This window comes from Haemaphysalis longicornis, unplaced genomic scaffold (genome assembly GCF_048455015.1).
Source record: "Haemaphysalis longicornis isolate Haplotype H1 unplaced genomic scaffold, Haemaphysalis longicornis Haplotype H1 scaffold_3, whole genome shotgun sequence".
Classification (NCBI taxonomy): Eukaryota; Metazoa; Arthropoda; class Arachnida; order Ixodida; family Ixodidae; genus Haemaphysalis; species Haemaphysalis longicornis.
The window spans coordinates 84,112,947-84,130,393 of NW_027526335.1; the positions used below are offsets into that span (position 1 = coordinate 84,112,947).

General features: G+C 45.8%; 1 protein-coding gene across 1 annotated transcript; it reads left to right on the forward strand.

The window, feature by feature from the left end:
• Nucleotides 1–3,224: 3,224 nt before the first annotated feature.
• On the forward strand, nt 3,225–15,419 carry LOC144173310 (uncharacterized). The gene is made up of 3 exons (XM_077701793.1): nt 3,225–3,324; nt 6,639–6,733; nt 14,991–15,419. Exons 1-3 carry the CDS (start codon nt 3,290–3,292, stop codon nt 15,260–15,262), a joined length of 402 nt encoding a protein of 133 aa, XP_077557919.1. The 5' UTR covers nt 3,225–3,289; the 3' UTR covers nt 15,263–15,419.
• The last annotated feature ends 2,028 nt before the right edge of the window (nt 15,420–17,447 follow it).

A 17,447-nucleotide genomic window follows, 5' to 3' on the forward strand; every position in this document is an offset into this window, starting at 1 on the left:
TGGGGTTGATTTTTAAGTGCGAGCACTTTAGGGGCCGCCTTGTCGTCGTAGCTCGCTCGCGGGACCCAAGTAGACCCACACGGCATCCTGTGGGTCTACTTGGGTCCAGCGAGCGGCTTCGAAAGCCAAGCTGTCTATATAGTCATAAGCGTTCGAAACTCGTGAACCGCTGGCGCTTGTCACACATCTACCGGTAGGTAGACGGGTAAAGAAAACTGTAGGTAGACTAGAGGCAAAATATTCGTAATTAACCGGCAGCGCCCACGTTCATTTTTGTTAGGAAAATCGTTGGGTTGATTTTTACGATAGTTAGCGAAAAAAAGTAATAGTGCAACGCCTGCAGGTGCGGGAGGAAAAGCAAGCACAAAAAGAACAGAACTCCCGCTGGCGCATTTTCAGGCAAGGAGCGCGCCAGCACTGCGAATGCGGGAAATTTGAATTGCATTGGGTGGAGCAATGAGCGGATAACGGCGCTACAGCCCATTATGGCGAATCACTGCTCTGCACTTCCGACAGCTTTCACATTGAGTGGAACGGCTTTGATTTTTTTTTTTTTTTCGTTTTCTCGCGTCACTTCATGCTGTTGCACCATTATGAATCTGTACCAACTGACCCTGTTCGCGACCTTTCTTTCTCGCTTTAAGTCTGCTTGAATAGTAGAAGCACAAGGAAGCATTTTTAGGATTCTCGTTATTCTGCACATACTTAGCTCATTCGGTCAGTATTGATGACACCGTGTTATTGTCACGTACGCTGATGACGTGAAAGTGGCAATAATAGCAAAAGAAACAATTTATTGTGATTTTAAGACCAAATATTACCTCTGTAAACTGTCTCTTTGGCCCCAGTAAATTGACTCGCAATTAACCCAAATGAATATCAAAACTAGAAGGTTCACAACCACAGGCACCGTAGTATTCCCTGCCAATACGGATCAAAATTAGATCATTCAAACTTCGAAATTGTACCTGTGGTTATATATCTCGGTGAAATGTTCGAGCAACACATATCGCGGAGCGGTAATTTTGACTTATTAATCAAGTACTCTTCGCATTATTCATGTTCTTCGTAACTGTGGTTTTGTCTGCCGAAAGTTTGAAGCGTTTTATATGAGAGTTTCTGTTTTTGTTTAATACTTAAACTTCTGCCACTTGATATAGGGTAGCACGACACAAAATAATATCACAAAACTTCATAAACTGCAAAAAAGGCAGCTTGGATCATTATAAATGTCGCATATGATTGTCCCACAGTTATATTCTATTTCAATGAACGTATTTACAGTAATAGCTCATTTTTATACATCCTCTATACTCAAGCGTTATGAAATTCACGCACGAAATTCCAAAGACACCAAAGCACTTCTTAAGCGTTCTCAATACCGGCGCATTATTGTTCAGTTGAACGACTCAAACGCGTTGCTTCCGCCCCGCGTTCTCCAAGGACTTCATCTTCTTTCCGCTAGAGACCAGTTGCGTCGAAATCCGCCTTCGCCTTGCACTTTCGAATGGATTTTATCTGTCTTCTACGCGTTTCGCCGCTGCTGGTTTTCCGCCGCCATGTAGTGGGAGAGTTGAAGACTATGTTGAATTTTGCTGCACATCTGTTCTCCCTCTTGGTTACGTTCTTCAGCTCTCTTTCTTGATCTGTATTGCAGAGGTAGGTCGAGTTAAAGCGCGTGCTATGAACTCCTCGCGTAATGGAGCGCCTCAATGAGAAGTGTTCGCAGAGCCGTTTCACTGTTACAGACTTCAACGCCAATGCTGCCGCTGACTCCGGCTTTTTCGCCCAGTGGGCCATACACCTAGCCGACAGATTTTTTGGACCCGGAGTTCGACGAAAAATAGTCCGAATAGAAGACCACTCCAAAAAATACGCGAGTACCAAAAAACGATCTTTATTTAATTATAATAGGACTGAAGAAGTCGCGAATGGTCCCAGGTCTTAAATTCTTCCATCGTGTGAGAACGGCTGCTTGCATCTCTGCAAGAGCCACGTTTTCTTCGTAAACATTGAACAGCAATACCAAAGCTTTGGCAATGTCCATACTTGCGCTGATGATTCCGGGCGGTCGGGAGCGTCTTCGGCGGAGTCAGAGTCGCTTTGCGGCAGCGCGGTCATTTAGCGCACGATCTCGTCGTCCGTTATCTCCGCGCACAACACTATGTTTCTGTACACTGTAGCAAACTCGCGAAATGTAACGGCAGCGGGGAAGCCCATGCAAAATTAGAGCCTCCAAGATCAAAGTTTGTTACCCCAGAAGGAGTCAAGCCAATCCCCATCCTATCCCAAGCACGCCGGGTTGCTTAGGATTCAAAATTGTGTCGTCCAGGAGTCTCACCGTGGCTCTGTCGCGGTAAATTTTGTCCGGAAAATCGAACGTTTGACTTTATTTCGTCCAAAATGTCCGTTGTTCATTACATTACCCCTATATGACAACTGGCGGTTCCTAGGGAAAGCCCGGAATATCCAGCAAGTTCGAATTTTCTGAGTCCGAAAAAACGACCGGTTATTTAAATGTCTTCGCATTAGAGGAAATGAGAATGAACTATTTAAGATTTTGAATTCCAATGCTAAAAAATTACCTACTTCCTGATTTTACCTCTCAAAAACCCTGAAGAAAGAAACAAATTATGGTAAACAAATGTTACAATATAAACTGTCGTATCGCTTCAACAATGTACTACATATATAAGGCTGCTGTTGTACCAGTTCGCTTCATGTATGTGAATTTTATGTTGAATGACTGTTCCTCTGGCGTCCGCCTTATACAAGGGCAACGGAGCCAGTCTCGCTCGTCCCGGGGTCTTTTTTTTGCAGACCACAAAATTATTGTTACAGCAAGCTGGTTTAATTTAAATGTAAAACTACTACTCGTTACTTCACACTATGACCGGCAACGTTTACCTTTGCGCACCGTCTCTGTTGATCCTTCTTCCAGCATAGGCCTGCTCGCGTCTGTGACTATGCGTGCTTGTGGTTTCATGCCTGCATGAGTGTTACGCAATATGCTGGGCATTTAGGATTTTACTCTGATATTTTATTGTTTTGTGTTGGCGCTCTTTGGACCTCCTTACCCTTGCGCCAGAAAACAAGCACACATTACTACAGTTTAACATTGCATTTACAAAAACCAGAACCATCAAAAAACATTGCTTAGCATAGCATGGCTTCGAAAGAAAAGGAACCTTTACATGGCCTATACTAATTTTACGCAGAAACCTGTTCAACACCAGGCGGGAATAAGCCACACGGTGCCGTCTGGTACGACGATGCGAAGTGCATTAAAATGACCTGCATGGAAGGGTTCCCCGTCACCTCGAGGTAACGCGCCATCAATCTGTTCTCACACCAGCGTTCCTCTTTTAAAGACGACAGTCTTTCTTGGGCTACTTAAGCGCAGAAATTTTGGTGTGTCTGTCGGTCTCTCTGTCTGCCTGTCTGTCTGTGTGTGGACTCGAATCAGCCACCCGGGAAAAGCGAGACCAAAACTGCGCAATAGTCTTATATAGTCACAGCTAAATCTGCCCATCTAAGTCAGGTGTCAATGTTCCTACTTGCCAACATTGTTGAACAAGAACAAGATATTACGCAAATATGAGGCAGAAAATCAATACATGAGTGATATTTGCAGTGTTCCTTTATTAGAAATTTACGGGTGTTTGGTTTTTCCGATAGCAAGTAAAATACTACATCAACAGGAGAAAATCGTCACCTGCGGTTGCCAGCGCTACCTGGAAACATTTAAAAAAATCACACGGCAACAGCAACTAGAGGCTTTACTAGAGAGGTTTCACGTTCCGCTTGGAACGCTCGTGGAGTATGGCAACGTGGTTCTATAAACATTGGGGTAGGGTGCCTCGAATCACGCAAGTCACCGCCGTACGGTAGCGCTGGCATCGAGGCAGCCAGCCTGGAGCAGTAGAACGCGGTAACTTTAAATTTACTCGAGCAAACATCTAGCGTGTTATCTTGGGAGGAACGAGACGGGAGCGGAACAGCATGAGAGGTGAGCGGGAAAGAGAAGGGAGTCGTTCACATGGCAGGGGCGTCAGTCGACTATCGTCTTTCGTCGACATTTCCAACGAAAGGAGCAGATGCGCAGCCTGTTTTTATGTTGCGCTGTTAATGTGAGTAGCACTTTTGACTACTTCACCCCATTTCTGTTCATACAATATGCTTGTTTAACTGTTTCCCCAGCTTTTTCAGACCGGCCAAAAGCCACTGTTTGACCTGCACACCAAGGAAGGCGAACGGGTGGTGGCAGCAACTACACGAAGAAAAAGGCGAAGGGATGGGAGCGTAGCGAGTTCATGGTCTCTTTTATTCGCCTGCTCAGAGGAGTTCTGAGCAGCTCCAAGCAGCTCCGCCTTTAATTTGCCCATAGAATTTCTAAGGCGGGAGCAGTTTTGGGCCGCCCAGGAACTGCTCAAAGCTGCTCTGGGCAGGCAAATAAAAGAGATCATTAGTTAGCTTTCTCCATTCTGTTGTACAAACGGAAGAATACTGGTCTCATCACAGGCAGTAATCGGAAATGTATCCTGCCTGAATTTTCTGTCAGAGGTCTAGCTAGATCGCCTAACTACTTACTTGCTGTTGTTGTTGCTGTTGCATTGTGATCCCCTGTTATTTAACTATTACGGGGTAGCCGCATTATACAATCAGTTTCAAAGCCCAGAATGTCGGATAATGCATCACTTGATCGGTCTGTGCAGCACACATTGTCGGAGATATTTTTGGTTCAATATTTATTTATTTATTTATTTATTTATTTATTTATTTATTTATTTATTTATTTATTTATTTATTTATTTATTTATTTATTTCAGTATCTCGTTAATCCCGTTATGGTATTATTAGAGGAGTGGAGTCCCATTGTAAAAACAAACAATTTACAGACTAAAGATACATGTTGCAAATACTTGGAATTTAAAGCATATATCACGGACGTGGGTCAAACTTTGGCGCAGTGAAAGGCAAAGAATCGTCGTGAATATAAACATTGGTTCTCTTGCTGGGGCAGACGACACAGCACAATAAAAACAAATACAAAAGGTAATTACACGGACACAGAGTTCAAATTTGCGACGTCGTCAATGTCGAGAAGTCAAGGCTACATAAAAGTCAACGCAGATTCACCCGCTCGAATTACAAATTTTTGCAACCACGATCCCACACTTTTCCAAGATGAGTGCTCAAGCTGAATACTCCTATCCGACGGAATTATGTACCCGGACGCTATTCTTTTGCGGGTCGAATTAAAACTCTATTCGACCAGCAAATACCTTAAAAGTGTGGAGCCAAACGCCCCTTCGGCCAAGCGCCATTCATTAGTGTTTCTTCAAGCACAGGATATACCATTTCATGCCCCAGAACTTCCTTGCATGAGATATTCAGCACATATAATGTTGCAATTAAAGTTCACGAATCTAACACACAGTAAACCAAAACAGTCACGGGGGCGCCTTATCTTTCTTCTATGCTGTGCGAATGCGACAGCTGCACTGACGCATTCACGTGGTGCAGACGCAGGTTGAGTTGTTAAAGCATGCGCCCGTGAGTGTGTTAGCCACGCATCTATACTCAGCCTCAACGTTAGGTTGAGGCTGAATGTAGGCTCTTAGCGTTGAGGAAAGCGGCGTGCAAAGCAACGTCAGGCTCATAGACGTTTAGCTTCGGGCATCGGTTGACGGAGTTAGACCTCAAAGTATAACGTTAGGGCTAACGTCAGGCAACCGGATACTCCCGTTCCTAGCGACCTGACAAGTCACATCTAATAAGGATGTCAGGCTAACACATACCTCTGCTTGCAGCCAATAAGGGCGCTAGGCCGGCCCAAACGCACGTGGGTTGCCAACGGGTATTTTGATTATATGCTTCAGGCTACTCGCAGCATAAAGGGATTTCGGTCACAGCTAAAGGCCATATGAATTTTTTAGACAGGTTCTGACCGCGAGGATCTGTGGTCGGTGCTCTCCTGGCCAGCTAGGACAACTAGTGCGTGAGCGACGCTCAAACATTAAACAATGCTTAATGTGTGTATTCATGTGAGTGATACGCCCGCGCGATGTTGACAGTAAGTTAGAGGTTTTGGCTGCAAAAGGTAGGCGCGCTTCGGCGTGACAAGCAGTGATATTTAGCCCCAGTTCTCCCTAAACCGTATTTACCGTTCACACGCTCGCTTTCCAAACGGGACCGTAAATGGGTGCACTAGGAAATGTGCAAGAAAATTTCCAACTTTTAACTTGCCAAAGTGCGCGGCAGGATTATTTTCATTCATAGCAGGAACATTGCTTCAATGTGGTCTAAGGCAATTTGTTCTACTTGATTTTGAGCGGGAAGAATCACACAGGTGAAACGCGGGCCGTGAGGAGCGGCATTTGGTAACACGGGTAGGCGGAGTAGATTAGAAAGGCTACAGATTGGAAATAGGCAAAGCAACAGCATTGAACAGGTTTAGCAACATGCACGCTCAAATTAAAATAAAAAATAGCAGTCTTCATCTATCCGTGCACAAAAGACATTACGGAAACAATGGAGCGAAGGGTTATAATGCATTCTGTGCCGACTGGAGCATGAAAGAGTAGTGCGTATATTGAAGCCCGAGTGTTATGTGGTTGTGTTCCTTTGAATTGCAGTTGCGGTACGCCTCAACCAAGGGGCGCGGACTGCAAACCAGTCAAAGAAAAAGGCCGATTCCCTGCTTGCTGCACAAAACTGGTTTGCAAGTCAGGTAAGAACAGTTATACGTCGTGCACCTCGGCACTCGGCCCACATAGTTTCATTAGAATGTCCACACGGCTATGACTGTTTAAAGTGGCCATGAAGACAAAATACAGGTTTGTTTTTTTCGAACAATTTCGCGTTCTGTAGTGCTCCCAGCGCTTGTCTGGACGCAAACGATGATTTATTCACTGCGAAATTAATCAAATTAAGCTTAAATTGTGAGTCTCGCGCCAAAACGTGTGTTTAGGCGATGCTTGCAATGACATCATAACAGCAAGTCTTTCAGCTAAACTCGATGAGGAGCGGAGGCTTGCTTACTGTTAGTCAACCTAGATGGCACCACGACACCGCGGCAAGCCGTTTTCTGCCTTTGGTTTGTTTGTGACCGTATTTAAACCTGCCTTGTTTTTGTTCATAGACAAAAAAAATCGTCTCGTGAAACATGGTGCTCGCTCGACAAATATGATCACGTAAGATACCGTCGCTCGCGTAAATCGGCCAGTGTCGTCTGAGACAACCCCAAAGCCCCGCAGTGCTGTGCATCTAAACGAAGCATAGTGCGCGCAGTACCAACAGCAGTACGCATCGGTACTTCTATGTTTATGTGTGCTTTCGTTTTATCCCACAATTCTTACTGTTATAAAAAGACTGTGCAGTAAATTTAAGCGCAAATAGTTCGTTCAGCAATCTAATAACTTCTGCCTAATTTGCGTTTGCTTTTTCCACCCCACGAATCGTAGAGCTAGCTGGTATGACATCATAGGTTCTGTTGCGGGAAATGAGCTAGTTGGTCGCATAACCATTCCCTTCTTTCCTAATTATACAGTTTATTTGAGCGAAGTCTACGTTAAAAGTGGTGACAGCAAAATTCTAACGAGGCAATCTTTTGAATGACCCAAACTTGCACTTTGTCTTCATGGCCCCTTTAAGCCAATAGAGGTTGGTCACCTGTACGATCCCTTCGGATCAGTTGACCTACGTATCTCGATTGGTTGATCATTCGCAAGCCGTATCAATATATTCCGGTATATTACCTGCCGAACTCAACCAAAAGCCCATAACTGAAGAGGCGTAATAAGCGAGACATTCATGGCTCATATACCGCGTAGAATTGCCAAGTGCCGCCAATACTGTAGCTTGCGTGTCCATTGCCCTCATTTTAGAGTGCTCTAGAAGCGTTGTAACAGGCCTGTTTATTTCACATAAATTTGGCGTATAAGTAGGTACCTAGTATTAGACCTAGGCTTTGTCCTTCGCAAACAGTTATTTCCTTTTTGCAACGTTCCATAACCACCCCAACGATAAGAAGAAAAAATGGCAGCATCTCCACTCCGCGGATGATGGCGAGGGTGGGGAGTGCGGGGGATCGAAATGACATCCAAGTTGCGCCCTCAGTGACATCCGATTTGCGCCCCGACCGTCATTCGATTCGAGCCGTGTGTTGCACCTTGATTATTCCCTAAATGAAACTGCAACTCCCGGTTCAAATCGAATTTCGCTTGATTTTCGCTTGATGGTGGTGTGCGCATGGATGGATGCGGACGGACATTGGGACGTCCTACGGTACTGCGCACGGTTACCGGTGAGGGAGTAAGCGTTTGACCATAGCCTCCTTTATACTATGGTTTGACTCTCGGGTACTAACTCACGGTGGTAGCCCAGTGGGTAAGGCGACTGGCATTAACTCTGTCTGGTCTACCAGACACAGGCTCGAATCATGCCGGTGCGTGTGTGATTTTTTGCGATTGTAAATGCATCGCGCACGGATGCGGACGGACATTGTGCGGCCCCAAGGTACTCCGCACCTAAAATGGGCGACGATTACGATGTTCCCTGATGCGAAATTCGTGCGCAAGACGAACTGCAGTCTTATGAGTGACGGCGCGTACCTGCTGCGTCTCACAAAGTGATGAACGCATCAAGACGCGTGATATACTGTGGCTTCGTCTCGTAGAGCATCGCCGCGGAGGACCATGTCTCGCGCCTTTCGCCATATACTTTCGTCCTCCGCTTTTCTGCTCGCTCTATCCTCCCGGAGCAGTGGAACGCCGTAAATTTAAATTCATTTGAGCACACCGTTAACGTGTTTTTCTTTTTTTTTTTTTTTTTTTGGGGGGGGGGGGGGGGGGGGGGGGGCGAGACGGGAGAGGAACAGCATGAGAGGTTAGCGGGAAAGAGAACAGGGACATTTACTTGCGTGGGACGCCAGACGGCTATCGTCTTTCTTCGACATTTCCAACGAAGTGAGCAGATACGCGGCCAATTTTTACTTTGCTACTTGGTGGCCTCACATTGGAAGGAAGGGGAGAGCTGAACGAACGCGAGCTCAAGGCGCACAAAAGTGCATTCTGTTTCTGAGTGAGGATTAATTTTTATTTTTTGCCCCTTCTATTTGAATTCATGCTTCTCTGTATTTTTTTAAGAAATCTGAAAATTCGCCAGGACAGTACTTTAAGTAACGGGATATAGTAGCAGATAACGTGGTGACACAAACACGAACTTACTGCAGAACGACTACGTGCACTCGGAATCGTCTCCCGCGCCTCGCAGGAGGAACTGAAGTGTGCAAGTCACAACTACCCGCCACGGTGGCTCAGTGGCTAAGGCGTTGCGCTGCTGAGCACGAGGTCGCGGGTTCAATTCCCGGCCGCGGCGGTTGCTTTTCTGATGGAGGCGAAAAGCAAAAACACCCGTGTGTTCGAGATTTCGGCGTACGTTAAAGAAAATTAATCCCCAGCCCTCCACCACGGAGCGCCTCGTCGCCTGCGTTGCGTCGGCGCGTTAAACCCTACAATTAATCAATCAATCAATCAAGTCAAAACAACTAAATTTAATATGGCTTTTCCGAAACGAGGACAGAATGACGGTGTATTTCATAACATTTTCCGCAGCTCAGCAGTTCATGTTCAGCGCCATAATTAAAATGCAGCCTGTCCATGTTTCCCTGAGGGCAGATTATCTCTTAAAGGCGAAAAGACGTGCAGCAATTTAAAGACTTGTATACTAATGCATAGGATACTTACGCAGCTTGTATTCGTTGTTAGCATTCTTTTGTAGCCTGGTTTCAGTAGCCGAAACGTTGCGTTGTTTCATTATTTTAAAGTTCTCCTTTGTTCCTTTTCCCCAATAACGCACATTTACTCTAATATTTGGTTTAAGGGCTACAACCTCATCAATTATGTGTAATTTCCCAGATGCAAGGCGCAGTGCACGGCTGGTGCTTTATAACATTTTGTGTGTATGTGTGTTCCGTTTCGTTACTTTTTCTTGTGTATACTTTATTTCTCTCCGTATTTTGTGTGTATGTTTTTTTTTTTACATTTTCTCCGACCAGTTACTGATATCTACGCTATTTTAACATTAATATGTGTTGCCTCCACCAATTCCGCAGTTTTGCGCAAGCGCATGGCGTTACACGGTCTGTTTTAACAATTTTAATGCTAGCATTCTTTGCTGAGTACCCCCACAGCCAGGAGCGTGTAACGCCTTACATTTCCTCAAAAATGCAGATTTAGCGAAAGTTCCAAACGTAATCGTTAGGATAACGTAAATGGAGAGAATTGGACGAACTAAATTTTGAAAAACTGAAAAATAACAAAAAGAAAAAATTGCGGAAAACGTCAAAACGTATACCGCGAAGAATTTCCACAATGATGTAGATTTCGCGAAAGTTTCACCCGTCATAGTTAAAATTGCGTAAATGAAGATAATTGGTTGGACGAAATTTTTAAAAACTAAAAAATTAGAAAAATATAAAATTATTACGGGAAATAGCGAACCGTGTAACGCCCTGCATTTCCACAATAACGCAGATTTCGCGAAAATTTCAAATGTAATCGTTATAATAACGTAAACGGTCGAACAATTTTTTTAAAAACTAGAAATAACAAAAATTTATAAAATAACATTTCAAAACGTATACCGCACGCATTTCCACAATAATGTATATTTCGCAAACGTTTCCCCTGTAATCGTTATAATTGCGTAAATGGAGATAATTTGTTGAACGAAATTTCAATAACAAAAAAATGAAAAATATAAAATATTTACGGAAAATTGCAAACAGCGTAACGCCCTGCATTTCTGCAATAATGCACATTTCGCGGAAGTTCCCCTTGTAATCGTTATAACGTGAATGGAGATAATTGGCCTAACAAAATTTTGAAATATATTTTGAAATATATAAAATTTTTAAATATTTTGAAAAAAAACAAAATTTTGAAATATATAAAAAATTTTGAAATTTGCTGCTGAGCCCGAGGACGCGGGTTCAATTTCAGGCCGCGGCGGCCGCTTTTCTGATGGAGGTGAAAAGCAAAAACTCCCGTGTGTACGCGATTTCGGCGCTCGTTAAATGTATCCATGTGGTCAAAACTAATCCGAAGGCCTCCACTACGGCGCGCCTCCTCGCCTGCGTTGCGTCGGCGCGTTAAACCCTACCATCAATCAAATCAGGAAGTATAGCCAGAAAGGATGCTCGTACGACCACTTCTCTAAAACCTAATCCGAAGCAATTGATTTGAAACTGCGGAAACCTTTTTTTAGTCAGCCCTTTCTTGTGTACCCCTTGGGGAATGCTCGCAAGAAACGCTTTTTCGCGGATGGTATACGAAATTTCCCAGACGATGATGCCACGCAATATCTTCCTGTGCAAGAATATTAATGCACTGAAGTAGCGCAGAAAACCGGGCTAGTTGGTACAGGTTCGTCACAAAGTGGAGGAACACACTGGACAAGCGCTGAAACAAAACTAATTTTTTTTATTGAAGAGACAAATATGAAGCCATCGAAGGTATAACACAAAAATAAGAACATGACACGCTAACCCACTAAAAGTAACTGCACAGGCGCACGTTCTCATACACCACTCTCATCAAGATACGCCAATTCAGCTTCTAAAAGTGACGAAGACGGCGCGCTAACACACGAGTCAGTCATTTTTCGACTTTTATACGCTTCCACAATTTCCCTCGCCTTTTGGTCACCGCGTCGGAACAGCACCGTTTTATCATGAAGGGAAGGCGTGCAACCACAATCTTTGTAATGGGTGGTAAGATGACCTGAAGGCACTCCCTTGAGTGAACTGCCATGCTCCCGCAAACGAACATTTAAGCATCGGCCCGTTTGGCCCACCCAACGCCGCCTGTATAAACAATGCCTAACGCGTGAGCGAAAAATGGCCAAACAGCCACTCTCCTGTTGCTCTCTCCTACCCTTCCCCGCTCCGTAGCCTTCCAGCGTGCTTTCGTGTCCGCCAGCCAGCGCCGCTTCTCGGAAACTATGCAAAATAGTGGAAAGTTTGTTTAGCGTTCCCGAGGCGGCGCTCCTACGCCTTCTTGTTTTTCACCATGCCTGTCTGTCTTGGTCTGTCACTGATAAAACTTCCTTTGTCACGAAGGAAAATACCTTGCGCTGCCGCAGGCTGATGCCGGCTTTGCGCGCTTATCTACTCGGATCACAGGCCCTGAAATTTTCTGAGTGGGGCATCCCACCTCTATCCCCTCCGCATTTAGGTATTGTTTTGACCCCGCTGTTCGCACTCCGCATCGGTACGCACTTCTAAAATTGAGGACGTACTGTAGAAGCGCCAGGACAGCGTGCCGGGATCCCAGCTGCTTATCCTTTTGTTTCCTATAATTTTCTGAAGTTTACAAGCACGTGACATTATTGGAAAGTAATCGTAGAAGTGAGCGCCTGAACAAAAAACGTGCACGCAATTTTTTCTTATCTAAATACTCCAGAAAGAAAAATATCAGTAAAATAATGGCTGCCCCATCTGAAAATATCCTTGTTCTGTTAGCTATATGTCTACCCGACAATCAGTATGTTCTTACACTATTTCAGTCCGCCTCCGTATTTATCTTTGGAAAAATGCAGCAAGTATGAAGCGAGCGACACGTTGAACGAGATCCCCAGTGCGCCACAGAACTAGCGCCCCGTCGTGGCTAAGATATAAGCGAAACGACCCTTGAAGCCCAACAGGCAATCTGACAGACACACGTCGTAGAAGTGGGTGCAGCGTTCGCGACTCGCGAGCAGTGACGTAAGCGAGATGTCCGCCGGCACACGCCACATAGCGGATCAGTGCCTGAACTAAGCGTTCCTACCCCTCCCATTGAAAAGCGCGCGACGCGTCAGGCAATGTTAATACAGGCGGCGTTGGGCCCACCTAAAAGCGGCCCCATTTGAGGGGAACGCAATGGACCACATTTGGTCTACAAGGATTTCGTGAAAAAAAAAACCCGCCTGCCGCATGTGACGTTGTGAAGGCAAAGGGGAAAGAAAAAATAGTTGTAATCCCATATCTGCACAATGTCTCGCTCCGTTTGAAAAAAGTAGGGAGCAGATACAACGTCAATGTAGTGTTTTCGGCTAGGAATAAGTTAAACCACATCTGTACCGCCATCGAAAAGAGTAGTGGTAAAAAGTACCGAGCAAACAGATCTGGTGTTAAACATGAAAAACAGTTTGTTCTTTGTAGATCAGATGCGGTCTATTGCTTTCCCCTCAAATGTGGTCGCTTTTATGTGGGCCAAACGAGCCGCTGCTGAAATGTTCGTTTGCGGGAGCATGACAGTTCACTCAATGGAGTGCTTCAGCTTATTTTTACACACATTGCAAAGATTGTGGTTGTACGTCTTTCCTTCATGATACAACGGTACTGTTCCGTCACGGTGACCAAAAGGCGAAGGAAATAGTGGAAGAGAATAAAATTCGAAAAATATCTGACTTGTGTGTTGTCGCTTTTAGAAGCTGAATTGGCGAATCTTGATGAGAGTGGTGCATGAGAACGTGCGCCTGCGCAGTTGCTTTTAGTGGGTTAATGTGTCGTGTTTTTATCTGTGTGTTATACCTTCGATGGCTTCATATTTGTGCCTCATCAATAAAAAAATTTAGTTTTTGTTCAGCACATGTGCAGTGTGTTCCTCCCCTTGGTCCCGTTTTTTTTTTTTTTTTTTTTGCGCTATGAAGATGAATATTAATGCAACCCAAACGTTTCCTATTTCCGTAACCCCAACTTGTGCGCTGAACTAATAAATATTACAGCTGGTCATGTCACCCGGGTAGTAGCACTAAGATTACTGGGTTCACATGCATCACAATGATACGGCTGTGATTTAATGCCATTTGAACAGAAGACGCTTTAAGCAAACTCCCGTTACTGTTCCACACATGACACCGGCTCGGGCTTTCTAGGAAATTGCCTCCGTATCACCTCTGAACGTGGTTCTTAAGCTGTTAGTTGGACGAGGTTTTATGACCGGTCGGCCACCCATACTATGGTCCCAGACAGTCTAGGAGAAACCCGTTTTAAGAACGTCTGTTTATCGAACGTTCCCCGTCTTTGTTATAGAAATTAGGCTTTTGTCGCCTTGGTAGCCTTTTTCCAGTAATTTATTTTGGTCAATTTGCCAGTGCACTAAAGTAACCTATGTCTGTTCCCGTTTAACCATGTGACGTGTAATTCCTGTTCCGAGCAAGTGTTGCCACCACTAAGGCGAACGCTCGAGTCTTTCTCGTTCCGAGCAAGTGTTACCATGATTACGGCGAACGATGGAGGGTTTTTTTTTTTCTGACTTTTCCAATCACCCTAACTAGGCGTGCTTGGCTTGACTAAAGTGCGCCAGGGACGCTGGGCGGTCACCGCGAGGCATGCCTACACTAGAGCTCGGTATTTTCTCGCTTTTTTAACTGCCGGGCGGTGGCCGCGAGGAGCGCCCTCACGTGTTCTGGGCATTTTCTGGTTATTTTTAACTTCTAACACGAAAAACAACAATTTTCCAAACAGCTTCGGTGTTAAAAGGGGCAAACACGTCAGTGTACGGACAGGGTGGAACGAGAACGGGGGAGTCGAGATTACGTTGAAGCGTGTACCACCCGCTGAGGTTCTCTGGCACCCTCTGGGCATAGCGCCCTCCCCCTCACTCTTTCGACATACTTTCCTCCTCCGCTTTCCTGCTCGATCTATCTTGTTGTCTTCGGTGTCCCCTTTGTTCACTCGGGTACAACGAGGGACGGCGGCACCGTGAAACCACAGGAGGGGGCGCTTAAGTTCTGCGCACTCAAACGTTAAAATAACACAACTTCTTCAATCTAACCTGTTTTCCCGGGGGAAAATAGTGGGGTGGCAGAAGTAAAAAAGCAATCCGCCAAAAAGTCCGCTGGAATACTGCATTGTTCAGTTCGACTTTGTTCGCGGGGTTCAGTGTGCATATTTATGAATGTTCATGCCGTTAACCATACGATCCTGTTGCTCCTTTCAGCAATGCCTGCAAAGGGAGTGGCGACGATGCAAGGACAAAAGAGCGGTCCAGGAAGCATTTCAGCGTTAACAGGAAACGTCCTGGACTCCGGCAATCAGGCACCGGAAACGCAGGGGAGAGCAGCACGCACCAAAGTGTCTGCGGAGTGGAAAAAGCAGCCCGCGGGCAGGGCAATGCCACAGGTGGCAACCGACCCGGAGTTCGGGACCCGGATAAAAATGCCGGAAGGAGGCGCCAAGGGGTCTCGGAACCGCAAGCTCAAGCTGGTATAATAACGCCTCCATAATTGCAGGAGAACTTCGAACGCCGGCTGAAGCGTTCTTGCTCACTGAAGACCGAACAACTTATTCGAAAAATAAAACAAAAGCTCAGTCAGCTGTGATGCTCAACAGGGACTCTACAATCTACAAACAAATATGTAGATTTTTATGCGACATAAACAAGAACGCTATATTTTGTTGTTGTGCTATACCGATAAAATACCGTCTGACAGTTTGTAGCACTAAAATAAGACACGGGATAACCTTGTACAGATGGTTGGGAAGTACGAAGGTCAGATTGCTCGGCCTGTCTGAATGGTTCATGACTGGAACTGCACACAAAAGAAATGGGACCCGGGAAGAGAACACACACAACGTTTCTTTTTTTTTTTGCGCCTTTTTTAGATGCGAAGCATCTCATGCTCGGGGCTGTGTCCCTCCCTCCCTTGTTGTTGTCCGCCATCCGCACTCTACTGCGCATGCGCGTCTCTTCAGCCCCGTCAGCGTTTGGCCTGACGTCAGCGCAGTACACTATAAAAAATTCCCCGCATTTCCCCGAGGGGAAGAATGTGAAAGTGCGAATGCACGAGTTGAATTTGCGCGGTTCGGTAATGTTCGCGAAAGAGAGATCACACACACACACACAACTACAAAGAAAGAAAGATGCATTTATTCACAGACACCTATTTGTGTTGTCGTTGTACTTGATTGCTAGAGCGGATCTCAGCTTTAAAATTTCGTGTCAGTACTCCTTTAAGCAGGTGCATTAGCCCTTCTCACGCCCGATTCTTGACCAATCCCCCACGTGGGTATGTGCCATGTCAGCGGCCAGGCAGCGCGCGCCCATCTCCCCCCGTTGCCAAGGAAGACGAGGAGATTCCTGGCCAATCCCCCACGTGGGTATGTGCTATGTCAGCGGCCAGGCTGCGCGCACCCATCTCCACGTGCGCGGACATCGCCGGTGGACGCAGGTTCAGGGTCGCTTAAGAAGTGCATTGCACTTAAAAGAAATAGTTAGCCGGCGCCCGGTATCGATTCCACGACTCTCTGGCCGCGAGGCACGCGGCGCCGTTCCCACTGCGCTACAAACCGATACGGGAGCATGTGCTACGAACGCGCCTTATGTCATTCACTCATTCAAACGACGCCAAGAAGCTACTGATACAACGAAGGCACGCGAAGCTTAACGTCAACGGAAACGACGACTGAAAACTTTAGAGGAGGATGTTGAATTTTCCGTGGGAAAGCTCTGGCGGGAAGCGCCACGCGCCTTGCAGCTCAACCAGAGAAGAGGATGAAGAGGGCGGGCAGCGGGGTAGGAGCGCACTACCCCGAACACCAGGAGGTGTTCGATCAGCTAGGTAACGCGGGTGTCGATCTCTTCGCTGTCTCTAGATTTCTCTACATTTCCCTACATTTCTCTGTCTCTACATGGGGTTCACACTAGGTTCCCATTGGTGCTCCGATAAATGAAACAACATAACGGCACCACAATGGAACCTACACGGAACCCCCATGATGCTTCGCATCGTCCTCATGGTTCCCCACGGGAAGATGGTGTAATTTTTTTTCCAATCCCGTTTTCTTGTTTTGTTTTTTGTTTTTGTTTTGTTTTTGTTTTTTGTTTTTGTTTTTGTTTTTTTGTGCGCAGTCCCAGTCATAACCCATTTGCAACTAGCTGGGCTTTCCACTCTGTCTGAATGGTCTCTTATTTTTCGTGTTTTCTGGGTCTCTTTTTTTTTTTAAGGCAAATCTTCTCACTTGTTATGTGAGCGTCACCAGAAACGTTCCTTCTGTCGGGCACAGAACCGACTGCGCCGTTTCTTAGCTCGCTTCCTTTTCCGTTGCCCCATAAACCGCCGGGCTCGAACACTCAAAAGCCAGCCCCTGTTTATTTTTCACCTGGCGGCTTCCCCCGGACCGTGGGTGTCTCCCCGTACTTCCCCGAGATCCTGAATTACTCCGGTTTAGTTAAGCCATCCACCCTTCCCATCTGACCAACTTTTGCTAGGTAACCAAGACAATGTTTCATTCATTTCTGGTAAGTCGACTTCTGGTGGCGAGGTGTCTGCGGAGTGGGAACCAAACTTTTAGCCAACCCCAAACCATTTCATCCTGCGCAAGCTTTAAGCGTCACCGAGGTTGTTGGCACTTACATAAACCATGGAATGTTATGCAGACCCGAAATGCTCTCTTA

Bases quoted from the DNA above. Each gene is read 5' to 3' on its own strand.
- LOC144173310 (XM_077701793.1), top strand. From the start codon at position 3,290: ATGACCTGCATGGAAGGGTTCCCCGTCACCTCGAG. The intron at 3,325-6,638 runs GTAACGCGCCAT...TTTGAATTGCAG, and splicing joins GGGTTCCCCGTCACCTCGAG to TTGCGGTACGCCTCAACCAA. The intron at 6,734-14,990 runs GTAAGAACAGTT...TGCTCCTTTCAG, and splicing joins AAAACTGGTTTGCAAGTCAG to CAATGCCTGCAAAGGGAGTG.